At 55.3% G+C, this 25262-nt stretch overlaps 1 protein-coding gene across 1 annotated transcript; it reads left to right on the top strand.

Annotated features, from left to right (window-relative positions):
- The first annotated feature begins 940 nt into the window (after positions 1 to 940).
- On the top strand, positions 941 to 18112 carry LOC122748470 (NACHT, LRR and PYD domains-containing protein 12-like). The gene is given in 15 exon segments (XM_043994100.1): positions 941 to 1050; positions 1669 to 1846; positions 2259 to 2416; positions 2418 to 2524; positions 4325 to 4399; positions 10433 to 11028; positions 11031 to 11352; positions 11355 to 11910; positions 11912 to 12046; positions 12478 to 12648; positions 14583 to 14839; positions 15120 to 15185; positions 16460 to 16556; positions 17762 to 17836; positions 18013 to 18112. Coding segments are annotated over 15 exon segments (3003 nt in total).
- The last annotated feature ends 7150 nt before the right edge of the window (positions 18113 to 25262 follow it).

Genomic DNA, 25262 nt, shown 5'->3' with positions numbered 1-25262 from the left:
AGAGCAGAGTGTCTGGGATAGAGTCCCGGGGACCCTAGGGTTGGATGCCGTGGCCCGGGAGGAGAAGGAGCCGCGGGGTCCAATGCTGCTGGGGGTCCAGCAGACAGGACCGGGAGGAGGCCACTGGCTTGGGTCCCTGGAGCTCACGGGTCACTTAGGGTGGGATGCAGAGGGGGAGGGGAGAAGCACGGAGCCACCGAGGCAGAAGAGAGAGTGCTTAGCAGGGACGGGAGGGTCGGGAGAAGGCCTTTACAGGATGGAGAAAACTTGACCATGCTTGTTGGGGCTAGGGAGAGGGCCGAGTCAGGGCTCAGATGATGGTGGGCTGGCTTTTTCGAAGAGCCCAGGAGGAGAGGATAATGGGGGGCCGGTCAGGGAATGTGCCAAGAGTCCTCATTTCCTCCTTCCTCCAGCGGGGGCGGCCCCCAGGCCTGACCCCAGGCTTCTGGGTCTGCGGAAGGTGGTCCTGGAAGTCTGTGAAGGTAGGGTCCCGTGCCAAGATCTCCATCTTAGAGCTCGAGGAATCTAGGGGGTCACCTAGCCTAGCCTGCAGAGCCTCTGGAGGGCTGGCGGGAGGGGCAGGCAACTCCCCCCAAACCTCCTTCATGGAGGACTCCGGCTCATTGGCTCTGCTTAGTGGCCCTGGCCAGGGGCTGGGCTGGGGGGGGGGGCGGGTGAGAGCAGGCCTTCCAGCATCCCCGGCAGATTGTAAGCCCCTTGAGTTCAGGGAATTTCTTTTGTCTTTCTTTGTATCCCCAGCTCTTAGTGCCTGGCACATAGTAGATGCTTAATAAATGCTGACTCTGACCGTGCTGCTGCTCAGAAGCCCACAGTGGTGGGCTTCCTACCGCTCCACCAGATTAAATCAGCCTCGATTGGGGAGTCCCCCGCTCTCCCACTGGGATGGGCCTGGGGGAGGGCGGGCCCCAGCGGAGAGCTAATGAGGCAGCGGGACCATGTCCAGCTCCTGCAGGCCCTGCTCTGGAGCCTGGGCTCAGCTCGCCCCACGGAGACCATCTGGGCCCGGGCTGAAGTCCAGGATATTGGGAAGTGAAGGGGCGGGGAGAGGCTGAGGCCCGCCTCCAAGCCCTTCCTGCTGGGGATCCGGCTGGGGTGCCGTCCTGCCTAATACCGGACCCCTGGGGCCCCTCTCCGGGACAGCCCCCCTGAGGCCACACCCCCTGAACGCATTCCCTAAAAAGGAGTCTCTCAGCTGCTCCTCCCCTCCAGCCTCCCTGGCTAAGTCTCCCGTAGGAGCTGGCTCTGATCCCTCTGTTCACAATCTCCAATATGTATGTGTGTGTATCTTATTTGCAAGCTCTGAGCTCCAGGGAGGAACTGCCTCTGTCCCCCTCTTTTGGGCCCCCCAGTTCTGCACCGTGCCCGGCCCATGTGGTTCAGTCTCTTCAGTCGTGTCTGACTCTTCATGACCCCATTTGGAGTTTTCTTTTGCCATTTCTTTCTCCAGCTCATTTTCAGCTGAGGAAACCGACGCAAACAGAGTCAAATGACTTGCCCAGGGTCACAAGCTAGTGTAAGGCTGGATTTGAACTCAGGTCTTTGACTTCACCCAACTGCCTTGGCACAGAGTTGGTGCTTAATGGGTGCTGGTAGACAAGGATGAGGTGTCTGGGTCTTGTTCACACCTGGTTGTCTGCTCTTCTTCAGAGAGGACCGAAACGACACCACTGTGTCAGGGTCAGACCAAATAGTCCGTGTGCTCACTCCTGTTGAGCCGTGGAGGGCTGTTCTCATGGGCCAGCCTCTGAAACTCCCTCCTTCCCTCCTGATTTTGTCCTTGGGGGTGGGGGCAAGGACCGACCACCCCCTGAGCCGGAATCAGGAGGTTGGGGGCTGGGGTGGGGGTGGGGGGCTGGAGAGTTGGGAGTTTGGAAGCCCGGGCTCAGGAAGGGGATGTGGCTGTGGTGCCCAGGGAGCAGGAAGGGGGCCTCTGCTCCTCCCTTCCCTCCAAGCTCCATCTAAAGTAGGCTGCCCCCAGCCAGCCACCCCCTAGGGGAAGTGAGTCCAGAGCAGAGGGTGTGATGAAGGGAGAAGGGAGAGAGCTGGAAAGGACCTTGGACATCCCTGCGACTGAGCTCCTCAGGGTCTGAGGGGCAGAGCCAGCCACACCGGCTCCCTTCTGAGACCGGCTCCCTCAGCTCCTCCCCCTCCTCTTCCTCCTCCCTCTACTCCTCCTCCTCTTCCTCTCCTCCTCTCCTCCTCCTCCCCCTCCCCTGCCCACCCACGATGATGGACAGCAGGTGTGCAGACTGGCCAGGTGCCTGGAGGAGCTGACCACTGAGGAACTCGAGAAGTTCAAACTGGCTATGACAGCCGGGGGCCCCAGGAGCTCTCAGTGGGCCCAGATCCCACTGGGCCAGATGGAGAGGGCGGACCACCCAGACCTGGCTGTGCTGGTCACACCATGGGACCACAGGAGCTTGGCAAGTGGCCCTCGGGGCCCTTGAGAAGATGGGCCTCAGGCATCTGTGGGAACAAGCCAGGAAGGAGGCCCCACCCTTGGGTATGGCCTGCCGGACCCCCCCCCCATGCCCCCCAACTCCTGCCCTCCATTCTTTCCCTGTCAGCTTCATTCACAGCCTCACTCCTCAAGGGCTGACTGGGGACAGAGTTCTGGGGTGGTGCTGGGAGAGAGACAACAAATCAAATAAGCTGCCTTTTAATGGGAAGAATGTAAACAAATGCCAAGGGTTTTAGGCAGCAGTTTTGTCTTCAAGACCTGGGGTGGGGGGAGCTTGCCCACCCCACAAGAGTCAGTGGTAGGATTAGGATAGAGCTTTGCTGAATCAGGAGAAGAGAGACCTTCCTCTAGGCTTTGCCCTGCTGGATGATTGCCTTTTTTGGGGGAGGGGGGGGCAATGAGGGTTAAGTGACTTGCCCAAGGTCACACATCTAGTGTCAAGTGTCTGAGGTCAAATTTGAACTCAGGTCCTCCTGAATACAGGGCCGGTGTTTTATCCACTGTGCCACCTAGCTGCCCCTGGATGATTGCCTTCTATCCTGGGAGTGCTCCCAGGGAAGACAGGATGCTGTGAGGCAGGAGTGCCCCCAGGGGAGCAGGGCACACCTCACCTGGAGGAGCCTGAGTGGAGATGAGCCAGTGGTGCTGACAGCTGTGGGCCCTGAGCTGGTCGGGAGGAGGCCTGAGTGGCCTGGTCCGAGGCTTCTCCTCCTGGGAGTCAAGAAGCTTCCAGATTGGAGATGGATTGAAGGGCTGGAGGGAGGGGGGAGGCCTTGGGAGCCAGAGGAAGCCCCCGACTGCTGCAGGGAAGACACATAAGCAAGCAGGCCTGGAGAGGGGAAGGGGCCTGCCCTGAGTCACCTCAATAGTTAAGCCTCTGAGGCAGGATTGGAACCCAAGCCCACAGAGGAAGGAAGCCGCGTCCTCCAGTGCAAGAGGAATTGGGGCTGGCCTGCTGTGCCCGGCCCTGGGTCAGAACGGGGGCCTGGGCTGCTCCCAGCAGAAGCCATGAGCACAGGAATGTTCAGGGGGCTCAGCCTTGACCAGCTTCCACAGCCCTGGGCCAAAGACCTCCTCTGGGGCTCAGTTCTAAGGAGGCCCAGCCTCACACCCTGGGGCCGCTACAGCAGGGACACAAGGCAGGTACAGATGGAAAGGGGACTGCACCTCAGCTTGGCCCCGGGCCAGAAACTGGGCGGGGCCTCGCTGGGGGTCCTTTACTGCAGGTGCCTTTTTCCAGACCTCCCCTCGCTCCCACAGGCTGGGAAAGAGCAGAGCAGGCTCAGCAGTGATGGGTGACCCATTACTGAGGGGGACGGTGTTTGCTCATTGGGGCTGTAAGCCTGCCCAGTCTGAAAAGAGGAGAGACAGAGATGGGGAAAGAGAGGCTGAGTGCTTAGGGAGAGGAGCAGGGGCAGGAGGCCCTGAGAGACCCCCGAGGCCGGTGGTGAGGAAACGTAGGACCCAGGAGGGGCTGGCCCCTGCTTCGACTCAGAGAGGGGCTGTGAAGGCATCCCACTTCACAGAGAAGGTCACCGAAGCTCAGGGGCATGGAAGGACTTACACAGGATTATGTCCTAGCAGAAATCCTGGATACAGCCACAGGCCTGGAACTAGGAAGTCCCGAGTTCAAATTCAGCCTCAGATGGTTGCTAGCTGTGTGACCTTAGGCAAGTCATGTAACCTCTGTGCCTCAGTTTCCTCATCTGTAAAATAGACATAATAGCAGCACCTGCCTCTCCGAGTTATTGTGAGGATCAGATGAGAGAATAACATTTAGAAAACATTCGGTCGGTACCTGGCGCCGCACCAGACAAATCACCATCATCACCTCTGTCCCAGATGCTGCTGAGGCCCGAGGTCTGGATGCATCTCGGTTGGGGGAGGAGGTGTCTACAACGACGGAAGGAGACTCAGGTTGGTACCAGCATTGGCATGCTCCAGGGAGCTTAGGATGGAGTCGCGGGGCTCCCAGTCCCTGCAGCTCTGCCCCCTCTCAGCTGAGGGCAGTTAGAAGGCTTGGGCTTGGGTCCCGATCTCAGCCAGCCTCCTCCCCGGGCCTGGCATCCCGGGGCCAGATCCAGAAGCTCTCGGGGCTTCGTCCCAAGTCGGGGCTCGGCTCCTCCCAGTGGCCCACACTGCTCCCTGCCTGCTCCGAACATTTGGTCCGAACTGAGCCGGGACTGGAAGCAGGAGCTGGGGGGAGGGGCAAACACCCTCGGGGCCTCTTTCTTCCTTTCTGCCCACCAAGCTGGGCCTCATCAAAGGTTGGGGCCCGAGAGCCTTGCCACAACAGGAGGAAGGTTGTGCCCCGGGACGGAGGCCTGGGGGATGGGCTGTGGGCCCCGGCTGCTCGTGGCTTTCTGTGCTGCCCGTTCCCAGCCTTTGTTTCTTCCCAGCCTCCCTTGCTAGAGTATGAGTTGGCCCCAGATGGTGGGGGTCTCCCCTGACTCCTCTCTTCTGTCTCACCATCCTCTCCCTCGGCGACTCATCAATTCTGGGGCCTCCACAAAGCTGAGCCCTGGATCAGCCCCTGGGTCCTGAAGGGATCTGGTGCCCACACTCAGAGGTCCCTGAGGAGAGGAGGCCAAGTGCCCTCCGAGCTCATGGAAGGGAGGCCCAGCAACGCAGGCTGACCAGCATCCTGCTGATGGCCCTGCCGACCAATGGTCCTGAGCAGCCTCGAGGGCTTTGGCAGGGACTGTGCCGAGGAAGGAGGCCAAGGAGACCAAGAAGCCCCCACCCACGTCTTCCTGTGGGCTGCTCGTGCCTCAGAACAAAATCCTTGGGAGGCCGCCAAGCGGCCGTGATGCTGGTGCTCGCCCTGCACTAAGTGTTAGGGACCCAGAAGGGCAGCACACAAATCCCTCAGCGGGAAGGCCTGGGGAGGGGGAGGGAGCCAGGAACACTAGGGTGGGGAGGGAGAGCATTCCCAGCGTGTGAGGCGGAGCCCGGGGCCCAGCGTCCAAGAGAGCTGGCTGGGGACTAGGTGGGAGAAGACTGGAAAGGGAGGAAGGGACAGCCAAGCAGAGCGTGATCTGTTTGCTCCTGGGACAATAGGGAGCCACTGGAGGTGATGGAGTAGAGGTGCGTGACATGGTCAGGCTTCAATTGATGGGCTGGAGTGGGGAGAGACCAGAGGCAGGTAGACCCCCCACCCCCCCAGTGGCAACTGCCATAGTCCAGGGGTGAGGAGGTGAGGGGGGTCTGCCCAGAGGAGAGGAGAGGACAAACAGAAATGACAAGGTGGCAGCAGATTGTGTGTGTGAGGAATTGAGGGTAGGAGCCTCAGATGCTGAAAGGAGAGCGGTGCCCTCGGCAAAATTAGGGAAGTTTGGATTTGGGGAAAATCATGAATTCTATTTTGGAGGCGATGAGTTCCCATTCCCCCAGGACCTCTGGTGGCCAAAAGGCATCTGGTGAAGTGAGGCCAAAGCTCAGGAGAGGGGTCCCTTGGGCATGTAGAGATAGCAGCAAAGGGAAAGACAATAGAGGGAGAGGTCTGAGTGAGGGAGAGACTGGGGAGGAGGGAGAAGAGGAGGGGCAGAAGGATTGCCTGGCAGCAGTGAGGGCCCAGTGGAGGGCCCAGTGAACACAAGTGTCCTGATTTTCAGCAGCCTGTGAGGAGGGCAAAGGGAGCCAATGGTGGGAGTCCCGTGACATGATCTGACCAAGGGGGGACGTTCATCCAGGAGTGAATGGTGCCCAGAAGCCCTTGGCTGAGTACCTCGGAATCCATTGGAGATCCTGCAGACACTGGCCAAGCCCGTTTGCCCCCAGGGGCTGAGCACCTGGTGGCTGTAAGAGAAAGACTCCCGGGAGGCAGAGAAGAGCCTTGTGAACAGCCTCGTGGGCCCCTCCACAGGGACCACAGTGACTGGTGGTCTCATCTGTATTGTGAGCCAAGGAAAGACTGGCCACGCCGGGCAAAGCGGACTTCTTGGCAGAAAACGATGACAGACCTAGAGGAAACTTCCGGAGTCCCCCCCAGAGTGCCCAGTCCCACGTGCTGTCTGTCTAGGCTCCGGCGCCCTCTCCCCTGGACTCGGCATGTGCTCAGCTCGGGTCCCGACCACCCTTCCCACCATTTAATCAGCTTGGGCTGACAAGTTAAAGTCATGGGGGAGGAGCAAGCCCAAGGAAAACAGCGCTCAGTTCCCCGAGATCCCCAGAAACTTGAGAACAGAGGCAGCCGCTGCCCTTAGGGGATCCAGTCCTGCGGGACAAATTGGAGTTGAGGGGCGAAGTAGCTCCTGAGCGTGTAGGGTATCATAAACCATTCCCACAGCACCTTAAGGTTTGCAAAGCACTTGCAAGCGTTAACTCATTTTACCTCCACAATTTCCACTGTACAGATGAAGAAACTGAGGCAGAGAGATTCACTGATGTGATCAGCTAGTAGGTGTTTGAGGCTGACTTCTATCTACCTTGACATCTAGCTGCCTACTCCATGAACCCTTTAGTCAGAAAAAGAATGGGTGGGCTCCGCACAGGTCAAGCACTGAATAACCCCAGGAAGGATAACACTGGCTTCCTTTGAAGAAAAGACCTGACTGGCGTGGGAGTTATTCCTGAGTCCAGCCCATCAGGGGCATTTGAGCTCAGATCAGAACCACCCAAAAAGAAGGACGAGGAGGGGACAAATGGGGTAGAGAGAGGAGCCAGGTCCTTGGGGTCGGGAGCCCTGGTGAGCAGCTTCTCTACATCTCAGAGGCTGAGGGAGGTGGTGGCTGCCAGCATCATGTGACCGCTATAGGTCAAGGAAGCCAGGTTTTCCTAGCTCTGAAGCCGGCTCCTTCTCCACCACGTCACGGGGTAAGAGATTTACCCCTGAATTATTCTGTCAAGTTATTGGCAAACCAAGAGTAAGAGGAGCGTGGGCACTTACCATACTCATTTCATCCTGAAGTTACTTTGGGCCCCCAACAAGGAGACCCAGAGACTGTGATTCAGAAATCTAACCTCTCTCCTGAGCTACAGTCCCGCATCATCGATTGCCATTTGGCCAGCTTGAACTGGCCACCCCCCAGGCATCTCAAATTCATTCTCTCCACCCCCAAATCCTTGAGTCTTCCCGACTTCCATCCCCCAGGCCCCTAGTCTTCTGATCTGGGCCATCTGATCTGTGGTCTTCTTCCTATTTCTGTGTTCTGAAATCTTTCCGGTAGGGCCCCTTCTCTCCTCCAACACTGCGGCTACACTGCTGCGGGCTCTTACCAAGTCATGCCTGGACCACCTCGATTAATAGCCTGCAAGGTGTGGGGGGGTCTGTGTGCCTCAGTCTCTCCACTCTAGTCCACTCTCCTCCATGCAGCCTAAAGCTACGGTCTGACTATGTCATTCCCTCCAGGGTCAAACACAATGTCCGTCCCCCATGTTTGGAATGTTCTCCCTCCTTGCCTCACCTCACCTCCTGCATGAAGGCTTTCCTTTCTCTCTGTGTTTGTCCCTCAGGCTGCAGCCTGTTAGTACAGTTCTTCCCACGTTGCCTCCCCCATGAGGCTGTGGGTTCCTTGAGGGCAGAGACTGTATTTTACCTTTCTTTGTATAGCTGGTGTTCAGCACAGTGCCTGGCACGTAGTAGGTGTTTAACAGATGTTTATTTACTGTTTGCCTTAAGGATTGGACACAGCTCCACCAACAGTATATTAATGTGCTTGTTTTCCCACTTGGTCCCTCTCCCAATATGCGCCATTTTCTTCTTTTTTTCAGGGGGGTCAATTTTACCGGTCTGATAAGTATGAGGCAGAACCAATTTGGAGCATATTTTCCCCTCACGATTATCGATAGCTTGGATTTCTCACTTTGAGGACTGCTGGTTTATATTCTTTAACCAGTTGGAAAATATCTCCCATTCTTATAAATTTGAATCAGTTCCTTATATATCTTGGAAATGAGACCTTTATCAGAGAAACTTGCTGCAAATTTTTCCTGCCAGTTTTTTCTCTTCTAATCTTAGCTGCATTGGTTTTGTTTATGCAAGATTTATTTTATGTAACCAAAATTATCCACTTTATTTTTTGTGATCTCTGTCCCTTGTTTGGTAAATCAATCAATCAATCAATCAACATTTATTAAGCACCTACTATGTGCCAGGCAGTGTACTAAGCTCTGGGCCAGAGACAACATGCTAACAAATATATACAAAAGATTTATGGGATAAATAGGAAATAATTAACAGAGGTAAGGCTTCCAGTAAAAGATGGGATTTTAGTGAGGACTTAAAGAAAGCCAGGGTTATGAATGAACTCTTCCCTCACATCAAAGAAAAAACAGTAATACTTATAGCATACTCTGCAATTTAGGTTCAAGTCTGCCAGAAATGATTGAATCGAGTTTAACAATCTGTGTCTAAGCCATGTCTAAGAGCTTGGAAAGAGACTTGTCTCAACTTGCATGATCCCCCCCAAGCCCTCCTACATGACTGCCTTAAGACAACTTGAGAAAACATTTATTGGAATTTTGAAAAAGAAAGAACACAATGTAAAAAAATAATTTAGGTGATTTTTTTTTTGGTGAGGTAATTGGGGTTGTGACTTGCCCAGGGTCACACAGCTAATAAGTGTCAAGTGTCTGAGGTCAGATTTGAATTCAGGTCCTCCTGAGTCCAGGGCTGGTGCTCTATCCACTGCACCACCTAGCTGCCCCAGGTTAGGTGAATTTTGAAGAACAGTTCAGTAACCTTTGATATCTAGGTCATTGATCCATTTGGAGCTCCCTTATCTTAGTGGATGTCGAATGCATTCAGGATCTGAAGTAATCCAAGATTCTTGCCTCTTCTCTTAGCCTGATGTGGCTCTAGTACAGTCCAGGCCAAGGGTGGGGCAGGGAATCCTGCTCTGAAGTGGATTCAAGGGCCTGAGCACCTTCATTCTTCTCCTTTTCACCTCTTCAAGTTTTCCTAAGGTTTCTTTTTCTTGTGGATTCGTTGAGTCCAGAATACTCCATTCTGGCTTGTGGGTTTTTTTCTCCCAGAGATTATTCCTTGGGTTAGCTTTTCTACCTTCTGTGTGATTTATTTTCCATTTTTTTCTCCAGTTGCTACTTCGATTTTCATTTCATTTTCTCTCTCTTGCTTTATTCCTTCTGAAGGATAAAACTTTCTTTGAAGCAAAGGATGTAGTAGCTATTCTGCTCTGGCAGAGAGAGAGAGACAGAGAGATAGAGAGACAGAGAGACAGACTCAAGAAGAGAGAGATGGAAGGGGAGAGAGAAGAGAGAAGGAAAGAGACAGAAAGAGGGAGAGAGGGGGAAAGAGGGAGGGAGACACAGAGAGAGAGAGAGAGAGAGAGAGAGAGAGAGAGAGAGAGAGAGAGAGAGAGAGAGAGAGAGAGAGAGAGAGAAGAGAAATTAAGAAAGCAAACAGCATAAGCAGCGTTGACTAAGTGTTACTTCTCTCCCAGGCACCGGGGAGACACAAACAATAGGAAGCAGCCCCTTTGATTGACCCACTGATTCACAAAACCTTTCTAACCAAGAGTTCAGGATAGCACTGGCTTTGGGATCAGAAATCCTGCATTTGAATCACAGATTTGCTAGTAATTTGCTGAGTGACTTGGGCAAACCCCTGCCTTTCTGGGTGGCTCAGTTTCTCCGACTGTAAAATGAGGTCTCCCCGCTCTTGAAAGTCCCTTCTAGCTTTAGGTTTGGAGATTCCGTTATTCCAAGCCTGTGCTCCAGGCTCTTCATCTGTAAGATGGGGCCATCACAGTCACTGAAGGAGGCACTGAAGTCCCGAGGTCGAGGCTGCTGGCCCAGGGTCCTCCAGGCCAGCGATTTCATCTCGGGTCTTAGAAGAACTTGGATGGCCGGGAGTCCTTCCAAGGCTAAAGCCTTAGGCCCCCTGGGAATCCCCTGCCTGGAAGATGGGGCGGGGGGCAGAGGAGCAGAAAGGAGTTCTACCCCGCTGGCCAGCTCTGGACTGCCTCACTCTTCCTGCCTCTGCATCAGGTTACACGGAGAAGTACCGGGAACGGACGCGGGAGAAATTCCAGGTTCTGGAGGAGAGAAATGCCCGTCCGGGTGAATGGCTCTACCTGAGCCCGCACTACACGAGGCTGCTTCTGATGCGGGGCCACGCCAGCCGGCGTTGCCCAGAGCAGGAGCTGAGGGCCTCGGGGGGCTGCGGGCCACCTCAGGGAGGGCTGGGGCGCGCCACTGAGCTCCCGGCTCTCTTCGCCGCCGACCAAGCGGGAAGAGGCAGCGCCCCGACCACTGCTGTGCCGCAGGGGGCAGCGGGGACCGGCAAGACCACCCTGGCCTGGAAGGTGCTGCGAGACGGGGCGTCAGGCACGCCCCACCCGGGCCGCTTCGACCTGGCTCTCCACGTCCACCCAGCGGGACGTGGCCGAGTGCCGGCGGGGTGGCTCGAGGCCACGGGCCCCGGGGCCGGGCTGGCTCGTCCCGAGCGCCTGCTCTTCGTCCTCGACGGCTTCGATGAGCTCCCGTGGGGCCCCTTGGGGCAGGAGGCTCAGCGCGGGGGCGCCCACCTGCGGGATCTGCTGGGGAGCAGGCCGCTCGCCGAGCCCTCGCTGGTCCTCACCACGCGCGGCCCGTGGCTCTGGAGAAGCCGAACCTGGGCCGAGTGCAGGCCAACGAGGTGCTGGTCACCAGGTGCTTCGGCCCGCGGGTGTGCACCGGGCTGTGGCAGCAGATGGAGAGGGCCGAGGCCCCGGCGCAGACGGCGCGGACCACCACCGCCGTCTACACGGCGTTCCTCTCCAGCCTCCTGCGTCCAGCCCGGCCCGGCCCGCCCAGGAGCCGGCCTGCGGGCCTCCGGGGGCTCTGCTCCCTGGCCGCCACTGGCCGGAGGGAGCAGAGGCTTTGGTTCCGGGAGCAGGACCTGGCGCGCCACGGGCTGGACGCGGCCACCGGTTCCAGCACGAGACGGGGTGCTAGGCCACCTACAGCTCCTTGCATTCCACCTTCCAGGAGTTCTTCGCAGCCTTGCTCCTGGTGACGCGGCGGCCTCAGGGGCCCTTCCGCAGTCCCCGCCTGGGGCAGCTGCTGTAGGGCCCCTCCTGGTGGGAGGCGGCCCTCCCCCTGAGCGTCCGCTTCCTCTCTGGGCTCTCCAGTCGGGAGAGAGCCGGCACCCTGGCGAAGATGGTGGGGGGCCGCGGCCCCCGCGGGAGCCAGCGGGTCCTGCTGAGATGGATCCAGGCCGGGCGGGCAAAGACGCTGGAGCTGCTGTACTGCTTGTTTGAGACCCAGGAGCCCGAGTTCGGCCGGAGCGCCATGGCCTGTTTCGGAGAAGTGAAGGTGAGAGTGCGCACTAGGATGGAGGGCCTGGTGGCTGCCTTCTACCTCCGTGGCTCCCGGAGCACCGTGGCCGTGGAGCTGGATGGGTTGGGCTCCGGCGCCGCAGGCCCGGGCCTCCAAGATCTAGGTCTTGCCCATCGAGAAGCTGGGACCTATTCCCTAAAGGACGCGCAAAGACTTCTCCGGGCTCTGGGGCCGCCGGCGCCGCTCTGAGCTGGGCTTAGGGAAGGACACCCTGGGGCATTTGGGAGTGAGGTGGTTGTGTGAAGACCTCAAGCAGCCCACGTGCCCGCTGCAGTCTCTCAGGTAAGTCCTGCCCGGCTTCCTTCCCTTCCCAGCCACGGGGCAGAAGAGGGTGGCGGAGGCCTGGTTTCATGTGACCCGGGGCAGGTCAATCCCCGCCCCCCCCCCCGCCCCAGTTTTCTCATCCGAAATAGTCGCCTTGGACTTAGTGACACGGAAGTGGTTTCCTACCCCGAGAGCCGCATCTGCCAAAGGCAGAGCCTTACGTGACCATTAGCCATCTTGTGGCCTGTGTTCTGATGCTCTCACGTTCTGAGGGGCAGCTGGGGGAAGGCATCGTGAGACCGGGGCTTCCCAGGGACGCCCAGTGAATCGTGTCCAGGGTCAAAGGGAGGGAGCGCATCACTCAGTGACTCCTCTGGTCTTTGGTATACTCTTGCTTGGGGCAGGGGAGGGGGGTGTGGAGAAAGGCCAACAATGTGGCGTTCTCACAGGTGGCTGAACTGCTGGCTCGCTTCAGATTATGTGGGGAGACTCTCCCGTGCCCTCAGCATGAGCTGGACCCTGATGAGGCTGGATCTGAGTTACAAGCCCCTGGAAGACCAGGGAGCAGTATTGCTCTTCAAGGTGCTGCAACATCCCAGCTGCAGGCTTCAGAGTCTGTGGTAAGAGCCTCGTATCGTTCGGAGGGCACCTGCTTCCTTCTACTTTGTCTTCCATAGGCTTCCTCCACCTCTTCTCTCCTGCATCACAAAAGGAGCTGTCCCTTCTGCTTTCCAGGGCTTATTTTTTTTACTTGTACCCTGGGTCCTCTCCTCTGGGAATAAAAAATAGTGTCAGGGGGCAGCTAGGTGGTGCAGCAGATAGAGCACGGCCCTGGAGTCAGGAGGACCTGAGTTCAAATCCAGCCTGAGTTCAAATCCAGTTCAAATCAGACAATTGATACTTACTAGCTGTGTGACCCTGGGCAAGTCACTTAACCCCAATTGCCTCACCAAAAAAAAAATAGTGTCAGAAGCTCCATAGTAGGTGCTTAATAAATGTTGGGGAACCTAGAGTTCACTGCTCCCATCTATTATAAATTGAGAATGTCTTAGATGCTAAATAAATGTGTACTGATTGATTGAAGCAGAAGGTTTTTGTTTGTTTTTTGTTTTTGTTGGGTTGTTGTTTTTTTTGTTGTTGTTGTTGTTTTGTTTTGTTTTTTGGTGAGGCAATTGGGGTTAACTGACTTGCCCAGGATCACACAGCTAGTCAGTGTCAAGTGTCTGAGGTCAAATTTGAACTCAGGTCCTCCTGACTCCAGGGACGTGAAGATTTTGTATTTGATCCTGGAAGTGATAGGGAGCCACTGGAGTTTACTGAGCAGGGGAGTGACATGGACAGATCCATGCTTTAGGAAATCACTTTGGTGGCTGAGTAGAAGATGGACTAGAGTAGGGAGAAACTTGAGGCAGGCTGACATGTCCCCCTCCCCCAGCAACTATTGCAATAGTACAGGTGTGAGGTATTAAGGGTCTGCAGCAGGGGACAGCATCGGAGAAGAAGCCAGATGCTGCAGAGGCGACATTGATCAGAGGTGCTGCAGAGGTGAAATGGACCAGAGATGCTGCAGAAGTGAAATCAACAGGCCTTGGTACCATATTGGATCAGGGGAGTGAGAGAGAGTGAGGAGTCCAGGGTGACTGGAAGTCTGAACGACTGGGAGGATGGTGTTTCTCTCCACAGTAGGAAAGGGGGGCGTGAGAGGGAAGGAGAAAGAATCTGGCTTTGGGCACGTTGAGTTTAAGATGTCTACTGGACATTCGGCTGAAGATATCTACAGGTGGAGGCATGAGGGACATCCTTTTTCCTTTTCAATTTACTGAGATGTTATGCAAATGACCCCAAGATTGCTTGGGATACCCCAAGGAGAGGTCCAGGGCAGAAGCAGAGCTAAGACCAGTGCTCTCCTTTTGGGCACTTCCCATGCAGGTGCCCTTATCTTCTTTTATAGGTGAAGAAGAACAGGTTGTCTCTCAGCTTTGGGCCTCAAACCCCTGGTCTGGGCTCCTTTGGTGCTGCCTTCCATCATGTCCTGGGCACTGGACACACCCAGGGCTTCAGTGGCAAGAAAGCTTTCTTCTGTTTGGAAGCTCTTAAGACCACATCTCTTGCCGTGCAGAAATTGAGAGCAGCCTGAAATGACACACCCAGGTCCTGAGACACCCATGGCCTCTAGGACCTCAGGCCTTCAGCCTAGTGGGGACCAGGGATGCCCAATGGTGGACTTTCCCTGGCCTCCTGAGTCTGAAGAGGAGAAGCAGCCCAGTGGTGCAATGGACAGTTCCCTGACCTGAGAGTGGGGAGAGAGTTGAGTTCAAATCCTACCTCAGACACTTCCCTGCTCTATAACGCTGGACCAGACCTTTGCTCTTTGGCCTCAGTTTTCTCATCTGTAAAATGGGGGTGCTGATGCTAGCAGTCACCTCTAGGGTTGTCCTGAGGCCCAAATGAGACATTTTGAGCTTAGCAGACCCAAGTCCCATTTCATTGTGGTGCTGGTGGCTGCTGCTGCTGCCACTAAGTGATGAATGGTCACTTGTTCCTCATCCCCTAGTCTGAAGAAATGCCACATCACTGAGGAGTCGTGTGAGAGCCTTGGCTCTGTCCTGGGCATCAGCCAGACCCTGCAGTGGCTGGACCTGAGCTTCAATGTCCTGGGAGACCGTGGCATGGGGCTGCTGTGTGAGGGCCCGAGCCAGGCCAGCTGCCAGCTGCAGGCCCCATCCTTTTCCCGGTGCCCCCGTCATGTGGTCCTCCCTGGCATGGAGGCTTGTTCCTCATCCGCAGAAGTATTCCAGCCCAGGCCGGAAGGTCCCTCCTGACTCCTGCGGGGCAGGGGTGTTCTGCAGAGAGCAGGAACCACTGCCGGTCCTTCCAGGTCCTAGAGGCTGCAGCACACAGGCCATTCCCTTTCCCAGGGGTCTGGGGTGGACGGGCTCCTTTGGCAAGTTGACTGGTGATTTCTCTGCATTAGCTCTACACCCGAGGCTTGTGAGAGGGCTTCGCAGGCTGGCCCGACTCGGCACAAAGTGCGGACAGGAGGGTTGCTGCCCTTCGCTCCTGCTCATGACTGCTTGATGCCTTCTCCCAGGAAAGAGGATCAGGCTGGTGTCCAGAGCTGGGAAAGTGCTTGCCCGGCATTCACGCCCCTGTGAAGGTGTGAGCGGAGCATCTCAGACCTTCTAGGAGCCCAGCCACTACGGCCGGTTTGTCAGACCCTCCTGCGAATGTGCCCGGGCTCTCCTCCTTACACAAACGATCAGCGGCTTTTGTACTTTGGGGCCTCAGTTCCAACTTCACTTTGCCCGGCATCACAATTCTTTTGATCCTATGGATGGCCAGACATGATCCACATCCTCCTTGGGGGGAGGAGAAGGGGATAGGGCTTCTTTCTCGCTGTCTCTCTAACTCTCTGTCTCCTCCACACCCTCCCTCTCTATCCCTCTCCTCTCATTCTCTGCTCTCTCTCTTTCTGCCACTTTCTCCCTCTTTTTTCCCCTCCCTTTCTCTCTGTGTCTTTGTGTCTCTTTGTTTATCTCTCTGTGTCTCTCCCCCTCCCTCCTTTTCTCTATCAGTCTCCCTCTGTTTCTCCTGTCTGTCTGTCTGTCTGTCTCTCTGGGCCTCAGTCTCTTTTGTCTCTGTCTTCTCTCTCTCTCTCTCTCTCTCTCTCTCTCTCTCTCTCTCTCTCTCTCTCTCCCTCCCTCCCTCCCTCCCTTCCCTCCCTCCCTTCCCTCCCTCCCTTCTCTTCTCTCTGTCTTTTTCTCTCTTTCTCCCACTCTGTTTCATGCTTCCTCTCTGGGCCTCAGTCTCTTTTGTCTCTGTCTGTCTTCTCTCTCTCCCTCCCTCCTTTTCTCTGTCAGTCTCCCTCTATCTCTCCTGTCTCTCTCTGTCTCTGTCTGTCTCTCTGGATCTCAGTATCTTTTGTCTTTGTCTCCCTCCCTCCCTCCCTTCCCTCTCTTCTCTCTATCTTTCTCTCTCTTTCTCCCACTCTCTTACTCGCTCCCTCTCTGGGTCTCATTCTTTTTTGTCTCTGTCTCCTCTCTGTCTCTCTCTCTCCCTGGGTCTCTGTCTCTTTTGTCTCTGTCTGTCCTCTCTCTCCCTCCTTTTCTCTGTCAGTCTCCCTCTGTTTCTCCTGTCTGTCTGTCTGTCTGTCTCTCTGGATCTCAGTCTCTTTTGTCTTTGTCTCCCTCCCTCCCTCCCTTCCCTCTCTTCTCTCTATCTTTCTCTCTCTTTCTCCCACTCTCTTACTCGCTCCCTCTCTGGGTCTCATTCTCTTTTGTCTCTGTCTCCTCTCTGTCTCTCTCTCTCCCTGGGTCTCTGTCTCTTTTGTCTCTGTCTGTCCTCTCTCTCCCTCCTTTTCTCTGTTTGTCAGTCTCCCTCTTTATCTCCTGTCTCTGTCTCTGTCTCTCTCCTAATTCCTTTGTTTCTCAGGCCTCTTCCGGACAGTTTGTGAGCAGAGGGAAGATGCTGCCAGGGGTGATGGAGCAGGGGTGCTGCAGAGGAGAGAGCAACAAGAGATGCTGCTGAGGTGAAATGGACAGTCATTGGCAACACTGGATTTGGGGGGTGAGAGACCCCGAGGAGTCAAAGGTGACTCCTCTGTTGGGAGCCCGAGGCACTGGGAAGTTGGGGGTGTCCTGCACGGTAATGGGGGAAATGGGAGGGGAAAGGTTTGAGTCCTACTTTGGACATAGTGAGTTTAAGATGGCTACTGGACATCATTCAGTTTTAGATTTGAACCCGACTCTTCCCATTCAAAGCTCACCTCTAGGTATGTCTGCTAGATGCATCTGCTTCCTCCCCACCTCCAGTGTTTAGGACCGATTTGGATCCTGGGAAGAGTCTATCTTGTTTCTGAAAGTTTTCCCCTCCATATTTCAATGTCAGCCCCTCTTAGACTTTGGCTGAAGTCTCCCTGCCTTCCCTCACCATCACCATCACGGCGACAGACACACACACACACACACACACACCTTCCCCTCAACCCCAAATGACTAGAAGGGAGAGAGGCGTAATCATCTCAGTCTGTGAGGTTCAGAGAGGTAACTAGCTCCTGGATGTCCCCTAGCTGGGAAGGGATTTGAGGTCAGGGGCTCCAATCTCCCAGCCTGGTCCTCACCCCCTTCTCAGGGTCAGATAGCTTCATCAAGAAAAGGAACCCAGGGGCAGCTAGGTGGTGCAGTGGATAGAGCTGTGTGACCCTGGGCAAGTCAACCCCAATTGCTCCTCACAAAAAAAAGAAAAGGAACCCGATGACCCAGGAGGAGGGCAAGAGTCTGTCCTCCTGACCCTGGGATGGGACGCCACTAGAGTTGCGGTGGGTAGCAGAAACCTTGGGGTTGGGAAGGAGGCCCCAGATGCTTGGGATTCATTCATGACCTTGGGCAGGTCTTCTCTGGGTGACCCCAGTAACCTCCTCCAGGAGAGGAGACCCCTTTCCAGTTCTTCTCTGTCCAGGGGTTAGACATTCCCTCCCTCCCCTTCACCTCAAGCTCCTCTCTCATACCCCAACCCCCTTAGCCTCTCCCTTCTTCTGGGTCCCCATCCATCCATCTATCCATTTCCCCCTTCCTCCTCTCCCATTTCTCCCACTCTGTCCCTCCCTCCCCCCCCCCATGTCTCACAGCTCTCCCGCAGTAGCCCCTCCCCTCTCCCCTGCAGGGTCCAGATGTGTGGGCTCACCTGGCTGGGCTGTGCAGATGCCCCAGCCTGAGGCTGCTGGACCTGTTACAGCTCCCTGGGGGAGGAGGGTGTGAAGTGGCTTTGCAGGGGCCTGAGGCAGCCCAGCTGTCGCCTACAGTACCTCAGGCACATGTGGGAATGCGGGTGTGAGGTGGGCTGTGACCGGCTGTGGGGAAGAGCCCAGTGGGTTCAGGGAGTCCAGAGTCCGGGGACTTTGTTATTCACCTGAGGCCCCTGCAGGAGTCCCTGCCGCAGTCTCTGGCCTCGCCGCTCCTTCTCTGAGGCTGACTAACTCCCTGCAGGTTGTTCAGGTCGGTCCTGCATGAGGCGGCCAAGGCTGAGCTGGCAGCTGTGGCCAGGGCCAAGCCTGGCCTGGAGGTCTCCTACAGGAGCAGCAGTTGAGGGGCGGCGAGGTGGCTCAGTGGATAAAGCACCAGCCCTGGATTCAGGAGGACCTGAGTTCAAATCCGGCCTCAGACACTTGACACTTACTAGCTGTGTGACCCTGGGCAAGTCACTTAACCCTCATTGCCCTGCAAAAATAAAACAAAACAAAAGAGGTATATACAAGACCAGCAGTTGAACTGGGTTACAGTCCATGGGGTGCTGAGCCTCCTGTGCTCCCAGAGAGCAGGGCCCATCCCTCTGCCTTTCCTCCCCTGGGGAGAATGGCTGTGGGCCTCTCCGACTGGATCCCTCCACTCCGCCCACGTTAATTTTGGACTCCTTGTTTGACTCCCCTGGGACTGGATCTCGGAGTCCCTGGCTGCCTTCTTTGTTTTGTTCCCCTTCTCAGACAGGAGCTGGGACTCCCTGTTACCTCCAGAAGTAAGTGCAATAGCCTTCCCAGGTGGAGGTGAGCATTAGAGTGTACCAGCCCAGCTCCAATGTGGATGGAACCTGACCCCACAGAAGAGGTGGGAGAAGCCACACCCTTCTTCTTCTTAGCAGAGGTGGGGGCCCACGGGGGTGGAACAGTGCATATAAAACCAGATTTTTCGTTTTTGAATCATCGGTCAGTTTGCTGGAAAGTTTTCCTGCTTTTAACATTCTTTCTAATAAGGAGTGGTTCTCTGGAAAGAGGAGAGTGGAATATGTAGGTGATACAAAAACAGAACAGCAATAAAATTTATTTTTAAAACAGGTCTAGGGGCAGCTAGGTGGCACAGTGGATAGAGCACCGGCTCTGGAGTCAGGAGTACCTGAGTTCAAATCCGGCCTCAGACACTTAACACTTACTAGCTGTGTGACCCTGGGCAAGTCACTTAACCCGAATTGCTTCACTAAAAAAAGAAAAAGAAAAAAAACAGGTCTAGAGTTTGGGCTGCCCCAGTTCTTCACCCCAGAGATGGCTCCCAAGAAGTTGAGCTGGGTGAAGCGCCCAAGGCAAGACCATGAGCTCTGCACAGCCCCATTCCTCACCCAGCTGAGCCCAAAAGCCCCTCAGAGTCTCTTTACTTGGGTCTCACAAGAAGCCCACGAGGTGGCTATGGCCAGCACCACTCTCCATTGACGAAGGAGGAAACAGGTACGGATGCTGGGTGGGGAAGGTCAGCTCTGTGGGCCCGCTCTCCCTGGAGGCAGGCCAGTCCCCAAGGGCCCTCCTCAGTCACCATGGTGCTGTCTTCTGCCTTCCACAAATTGCCAAGGGGAGAGACTTGGGACTGCTGGCAGCACAGTGCAGTGTTGAAAAGGGGAGGGCCCTGGGCTCCATTCCCAGCCCCCAGTCCTGGCAGGAGCAGCCTCTGTCTTGTGGGAGCAGAGCACAGGGGAAGCAGCCTGGGGCCCCAGTCCTGAGCCTCTCCAGCTGCCCCTTCCCCCAGGCTGGGCCCAGGGATCTTGTGCTGGAGAGCTTAGCCCTGCCAGCCTGGGGCCCCGCACACAGCCAGGGCTCAGTCCCAGCCCCCAGCAGCCAAGCACAGTGAGGGGCACGGGAGCCAAGGCTTTTCAAGTTTCCCTCTCACTCTCAGTGGCAGATCCTGGCCCACCGTTAGTGTTGATGCAGACGCAAGGTCAAGGGAGGTAATTGAGGGAAAACAGGTGGGCAGCCCAGGGTGCCCCTGGGACCCTTGGCTTGGAGGCCTGTGGCAGGAGAAGGAGAGGGCCTATGAGCCGAGGAGGTGGCCCACGCTGGCACCGAGATTACGGGCCCTGTAGAGGACTCACAGGAGCATATGGGAGCAGGGGGGTGTTTGGGAGGGCCTTGAGCAGTCCAGTGAGGGAGATTCCCAAGCAGGGGCCTTTCCTGGAAAGCACCTGAGGGGCATCTCCCCACGGCCTGTGGGCATCCTTGCCCGTACATACCCTGCAGACCTAACCTGGTGTCCCTAGCCTGGGACTCCCCCTAGTGACTGATGGGCTGCTGAGGCCCCCCAGAGTCCACACGCTTGTCAAAGAGATCCGGGCCTCACCCCTCAGTGCTGACACTTTGGGAAGGAGAATGCTCACTTAGCAGTCCCTCGAAGGCAAGTCCGCCTTTGGGGCTGGGATGTAGAAACCCCTGGATGACTCGTCAAACCTTGGGGATTTGGGACGTTCTCTTTGGGGGAAAGGCAGCAGATAGAACTCTGGACCCAGAGTCAGGAAAACTCTAGTTCAAATCCAGCCTCAGATACTTGCTAGCTATAGGTTAATCTCTGCCTGCCTCAGTTTCCTCCACCGTAGAATGGTGATAATAATAGTACCTGCCACTCGGGGCTGTTGTGAGGATCAAATGAAGTCACTGTAAAAGCTCTCATTTAGTCTGGCATGTTGTAGACCCTTGATAAATGCTTATTCCTTTCTCAAAAAGGGATTCCCTAGAATATCACGGGGCTAGGGAGAAACTGCTGGATACTTAGGAGTGTTTTAGGGTTCTGGTTCTGGTTCTAGGCTCTTGGACAATAACCAAATAAAGAGATAATGAATCCCTGGGGCATCAGCTCCCAGAGTCAGACTCCGTTTAAGTGAACCCAGAGTATTTGGTGGTGTCCTGATAAATAATTAAATAATTGTCACGCAGGCAAGTCTATCCACTACTGGAATTGAAAAAGGTAGGGCTTGAGCTGAGCCTTGAAGGGGATGGAAAGACTGTGGTACTGGGGTGTCAGTGGAAGTGGCTGGTCAGGCCATGCCTGTGCTAGAAAAACCATTGGGGACTTCGGATCAGCTCAGGCCTGGAGTGCCACCTGGTGGCGGACGCAAAGACTGCAGCTCAGTGTGGCGCCCACCTCACCTCCTGAGCACTTGGTGAAGGAGCAATGGTGAAGGAGGGAAGTCCTGTGAGTGGCTCCCAAAGAGCTGTGCTCACCCTTCAAGGCTTTGATGATCTCAGCCGGGGGGAAGCATGCCATCCTACAGAACTCGCCAGCCAGCTGTCCATGCAAACTGTGTTCATTTGCATAGGAGCATCCCAAGAACACATCGAAAGAGGGATGCTGCAGGGAGGTTGGGGCAGGTGTGGGTGGGTGCCCTAATCCCTAATCCGACTAGTGGGCCCAGGTTTGGCCACTGGGGCACTCGGGGCTGCCCGGACACCTAGCTCCTCCTTCCCCACAGGCTCCGTGGAAGGAGGCAGATAGGACAGATATCTCCTTATTCCCTCCATGCCTACAGGCTGCATTCATCTTGGGTTTCTTTCACAGGTCCACCCCTTGCTAGCTATCCTTCCACCCCGACTTTTTTCACAGCTCTATCTCACACTTTCTTGTTCAGGCTTTTCAGTCGCGTCGCTTTGCGAGCCCATTTGGGGTTTTTGTGGAAAGGGTACTGGAGGGCTCCACCATTTCCTTCTTCAGCTCATTTTACAAATGAGGAAACTGAGGCAAACAGGGTGAAGTGACTTGCCCAAGGTCACACAGCTACTAAGTATCTGAGGTCAGATTTGAACTCAGGAAGAGGAGTCTTCCCACTTCCAAGCCCACTGCCCTACTAGCTAGCACACAGTAGGCATTTAACAAATGTTTCTTGACTATTGACTATGAAAAGACAACATTAACACTTTCAGCTCTGGAGGTAAGTTTCAAATCTCTTCTCTGAAAATCCTGAGAGAATAGTAATAAAGCAGCCCCCTTGGGCGCAGGTCTAGAAAGGCAGCTTGCTTGAGGTGCTGTTTAAAGGCAGTGGGCAACAACCCCACAGCTGCCCAGGCTTTTGGGCTGGACTCAGGAAGGGTGAGAAAATCCCCCTGAAAGGACCTGGGCCGGGGCAGCAAGAGACAGAACAAGCCCTTCACAGGGGATTCAGAAACCCTTTGGAATGGCTGGACCTTTCTGGGCAGACCCTCGTGGGAGGCTTGCAGGCTGTCGGGTGCAAACTGAGGCACCAGGGAAGGGGAGGAAGCTCCCAGCCTTCCCAGATGCAGCCATTGGATTGATGGGTCAGGAAGGGCTCAGGTCAGCTCAGTGGTCAGAGCTGTCTCCCCCTCCAACTGCAGAAGAGCCCCCCAAACTGCAGAGATCCCCAAAGGATGGAAGAGGGCCAAGGGCTGCTCAGATCCAAAGGGATCGTGGTTCCCTGGGGCTCCACATTCCCCTCACTTATTCCTCTCCCCATTTTCATCTGTAGCTTCCACTAGACGGCCCCCCTCAGGGGGCCCAGGGGGCTAAGAGCCTAGCTGTGGATGCAGACACTCTGGTGTCCAAGGCCAAGGTTTGTGGTTTGACGGTTTGTTACTTTCCCTTTGTCCCAATCAAAGTCAGATTAATTAACTGACTTCCACTTCTAGGTGTGTGTGTGGGGGTGGGCAGCAGTCCACCCTCCATCAAGTACTAAAGTGATTTTCTTAAATCACTCGATTAGCATTTGCTTGAATCCCCCACTTATCCAAGTACTCAGAACAGTCCGTGAGGGCTAGCTGCATTGGCTAACACATGATCCTTTGCAGTGACCAAAGTCAACCTAGATGGAAAATGAGTCACCCTGAAGCCAACGGAGCTCACCCAGCCTGGGACCCTGAACTATTTGGTGACGGTGGTTCGTGGAGCTCCCAGAGACATTCCTGTCTTACCTGACTGTGGCCACACCCCCTTTATGGGCCTGTTGTCTCCAGCTCTCCCCCAACTCTGGTTATGGGACTCTCAGAACTATCCTGTTTTTCCAGCAAGTCCTAATCAAGCCTTGAACGGTGAGCTGCTTATCACCAAGGATGCTTTCTGATTTGTGTATTAAGGCCACCTCCTTGCTCCCTGGAGTTGCTCACTCCACCTCCCCTTGAGAATGGAGCCCACTGACTAGACCCACTTTTCCCTCCAAAATTCCTGCCTTTGTTTCAAATGCACATAAACCCACACAATCTGCTGCCCGGTGTGCTGTAGGCTGGACATTACCCATGCAGCAGGTCACATTTTTCTTCCCTGCTTAATAAAAACCTTTCTTTCTTTTGACAGGCATTGTCTTTCTTTGGTTTCCTTCTCTTTTGGGAAGAAGGGGATTGAAATCTCAAGAACTGCCCTTTGTGTTCTCAGCTCTTCCCCTTTGGGGAATGAAACATCTCAATTCCATTAAGAGAGGTTTGACTTGGTTTACTGTGCCTGTCTGTGTAACAGAAGAGGGCCCCAATGTGTGTGCGGTGAGGAGGCAGAAGAGACGTCTCCAGCCTCCTCTCCCCCCACCCTCCTCCAAGGGAGACCTTCATTCCTGCCAGGAGGGGAGCAGGAGGGTGGGGCAGGCGGCTGCTCTGCTCTTCTTAGAGTGTGTGTATGGATGTCCGGGGCTGCTCCCTTAAATATGGGGGATATGATCGGGATCCATCTAACTTCTGATCCCTTTGGCATTTCTGGGGTGGGGATGAGGGACCCCAAGCTCTCTAGCCAATACCCCTTCCTCACCTAAGACCAGTTCCACAGTGAAAGCACATGGAGAATAGCAAAGAAGCCCATTGATTCAAATCAGAGGCAAACACATGCAGAAGGGCCCTATCAGGATCTATAGCAGACAACACAGGGTGGGCAGCAAGGTAGCTCAGCTCAGCCCAGATTGAGGCCTGGGTCTCCCCCAAGGGGAGCCTTCCCCAGGGCCCCAGAGTAGCCAGCTGGGGCAGGACTGCGATGGAGACTGTGGCTCCTCTCACGGCAGCGCCTTCCCAGAGGTTGGTCTCGTCCATCTTCCCTCCAAGCTGGATGCTGGGAGCATTAGAAGCACTGGGGGCTTGAGGGGGTCCCAAAGGAGACTGACTGAAGATGGTGCTCTTGGACCCCCACAGGGCAGGCCCGTGGGATCGGGCTCACATCCCTTGGCTCCTCATTAGGTTGTAAACTGCAGTTACTGTCTTTTGTCTCTTTCTGTATCCCTGGCACTTACCACCGTGCCCAGTACATGACTGATTGATTCACATCCAGCCTCAGACATTTACTAGACATTTACTAGCCCCCATTTACCCTGGGCAAATTACTTAACCTGTGTGCCTCAGTTTCTCCCACTGTAAAAGGGTGGTGGTGGTGCTGATAAGAGCATTAACCTCGGGGGCTGTTGTGAGGATCCAATGAGAGTCAGTCTGTTAAGCCCATGGCCCGGTGCCCAGCATGTGGTGGGTACTGTGGACACACTTATTCCCTTTTCTCCCTCCCCAGTGCCCTGGGTGGTGACTGCCCTTTGGATTATCTTTCTGTTAATTTTGCTAGACCCTCGGTGGCTGCTGGGGAGCTCCCCCTGATATGGGCTGGAATTTGGGGTCAAATTGATCGTGAGTCTGGGGCAGCTAGGTGGTGCAGTGGAAAAGCACCGGCCCTGGAGTCAGGAATACCTGAGTTCAAATCCAGCCTCAGACACTTAACACTTACTAGCTGTGTGACCCTGGGCAAGTCACTTAACCCCAATTGTCTCACTAAAAAAAAAAAAAGAATTACACCCTCTTGCACACAAATCCAATAGAACAAGATAATAGTTTACTTTACTTAGGGGCTGGGGAAGGGAAGCCAAGAGAAAAATCCTTGAACTTCTTCTCATGGGGAGAAAGCATGGCACAGAGCATGGCTCTGAGATACCAATCTCCTTGAGCAGGAGACGGGCAGATACTTTTATAAAGGTCCGATGGTGGCCTGATGAGGTGATCGTCTGACTGTGGAAAGTTCCCCTAGTGAGGGAGGGTCATCTCCCACTGGTGGTGGCTGGGGGAGTTGGGTGAAGGGTGGCTGCAGATCTCAAGCTATCTCTCTCCTCCTCCCGGCACAAAGGCAGCAGCCACACCCAAACTTATCTCCCCAGGGGTGAGGAAGACTTGAATGAAGGGTGGGGGTCCTAGAGCTAGCTCAGTCCTAATCAGGTTCCCCTTCTCTCTCTCTCTCTCTCTCTCTCTCTCTCTCTCTCTCTCTCTCTCTCTCTCTCTCTCTCTCTCTCTCTCTTTAAGTGAGGCAATTGGGTTAAGTGACTTGCCCAGGGTCACACAGCTAGTTAGTGTTGTCTGAGGTCGGATTTGAACTCAGGTACTCCTGACTCCAGGGCCAGTGCTCTATCCACTGCGCCACCTAGCTGCCTCTCCCCTTATTTCTTTAGGTGTGTCTGTCCTTTGGTTTAGTTTCTCAAGGAGAAGGTTCTTTGATGTACCTCAGAGAACTTCTGGGGTGCTCTGGGCCCA

This window comes from Dromiciops gliroides, chromosome 3, assembly GCF_019393635.1.
Source record: "Dromiciops gliroides isolate mDroGli1 chromosome 3, mDroGli1.pri, whole genome shotgun sequence".
Classification (NCBI taxonomy): domain Eukaryota; kingdom Metazoa; phylum Chordata; class Mammalia; order Microbiotheria; family Microbiotheriidae; genus Dromiciops; species Dromiciops gliroides.
Note: the sequence above shows the minus strand (reverse complement) of the source record. Positions and strands in the feature narration are given on the sequence as shown.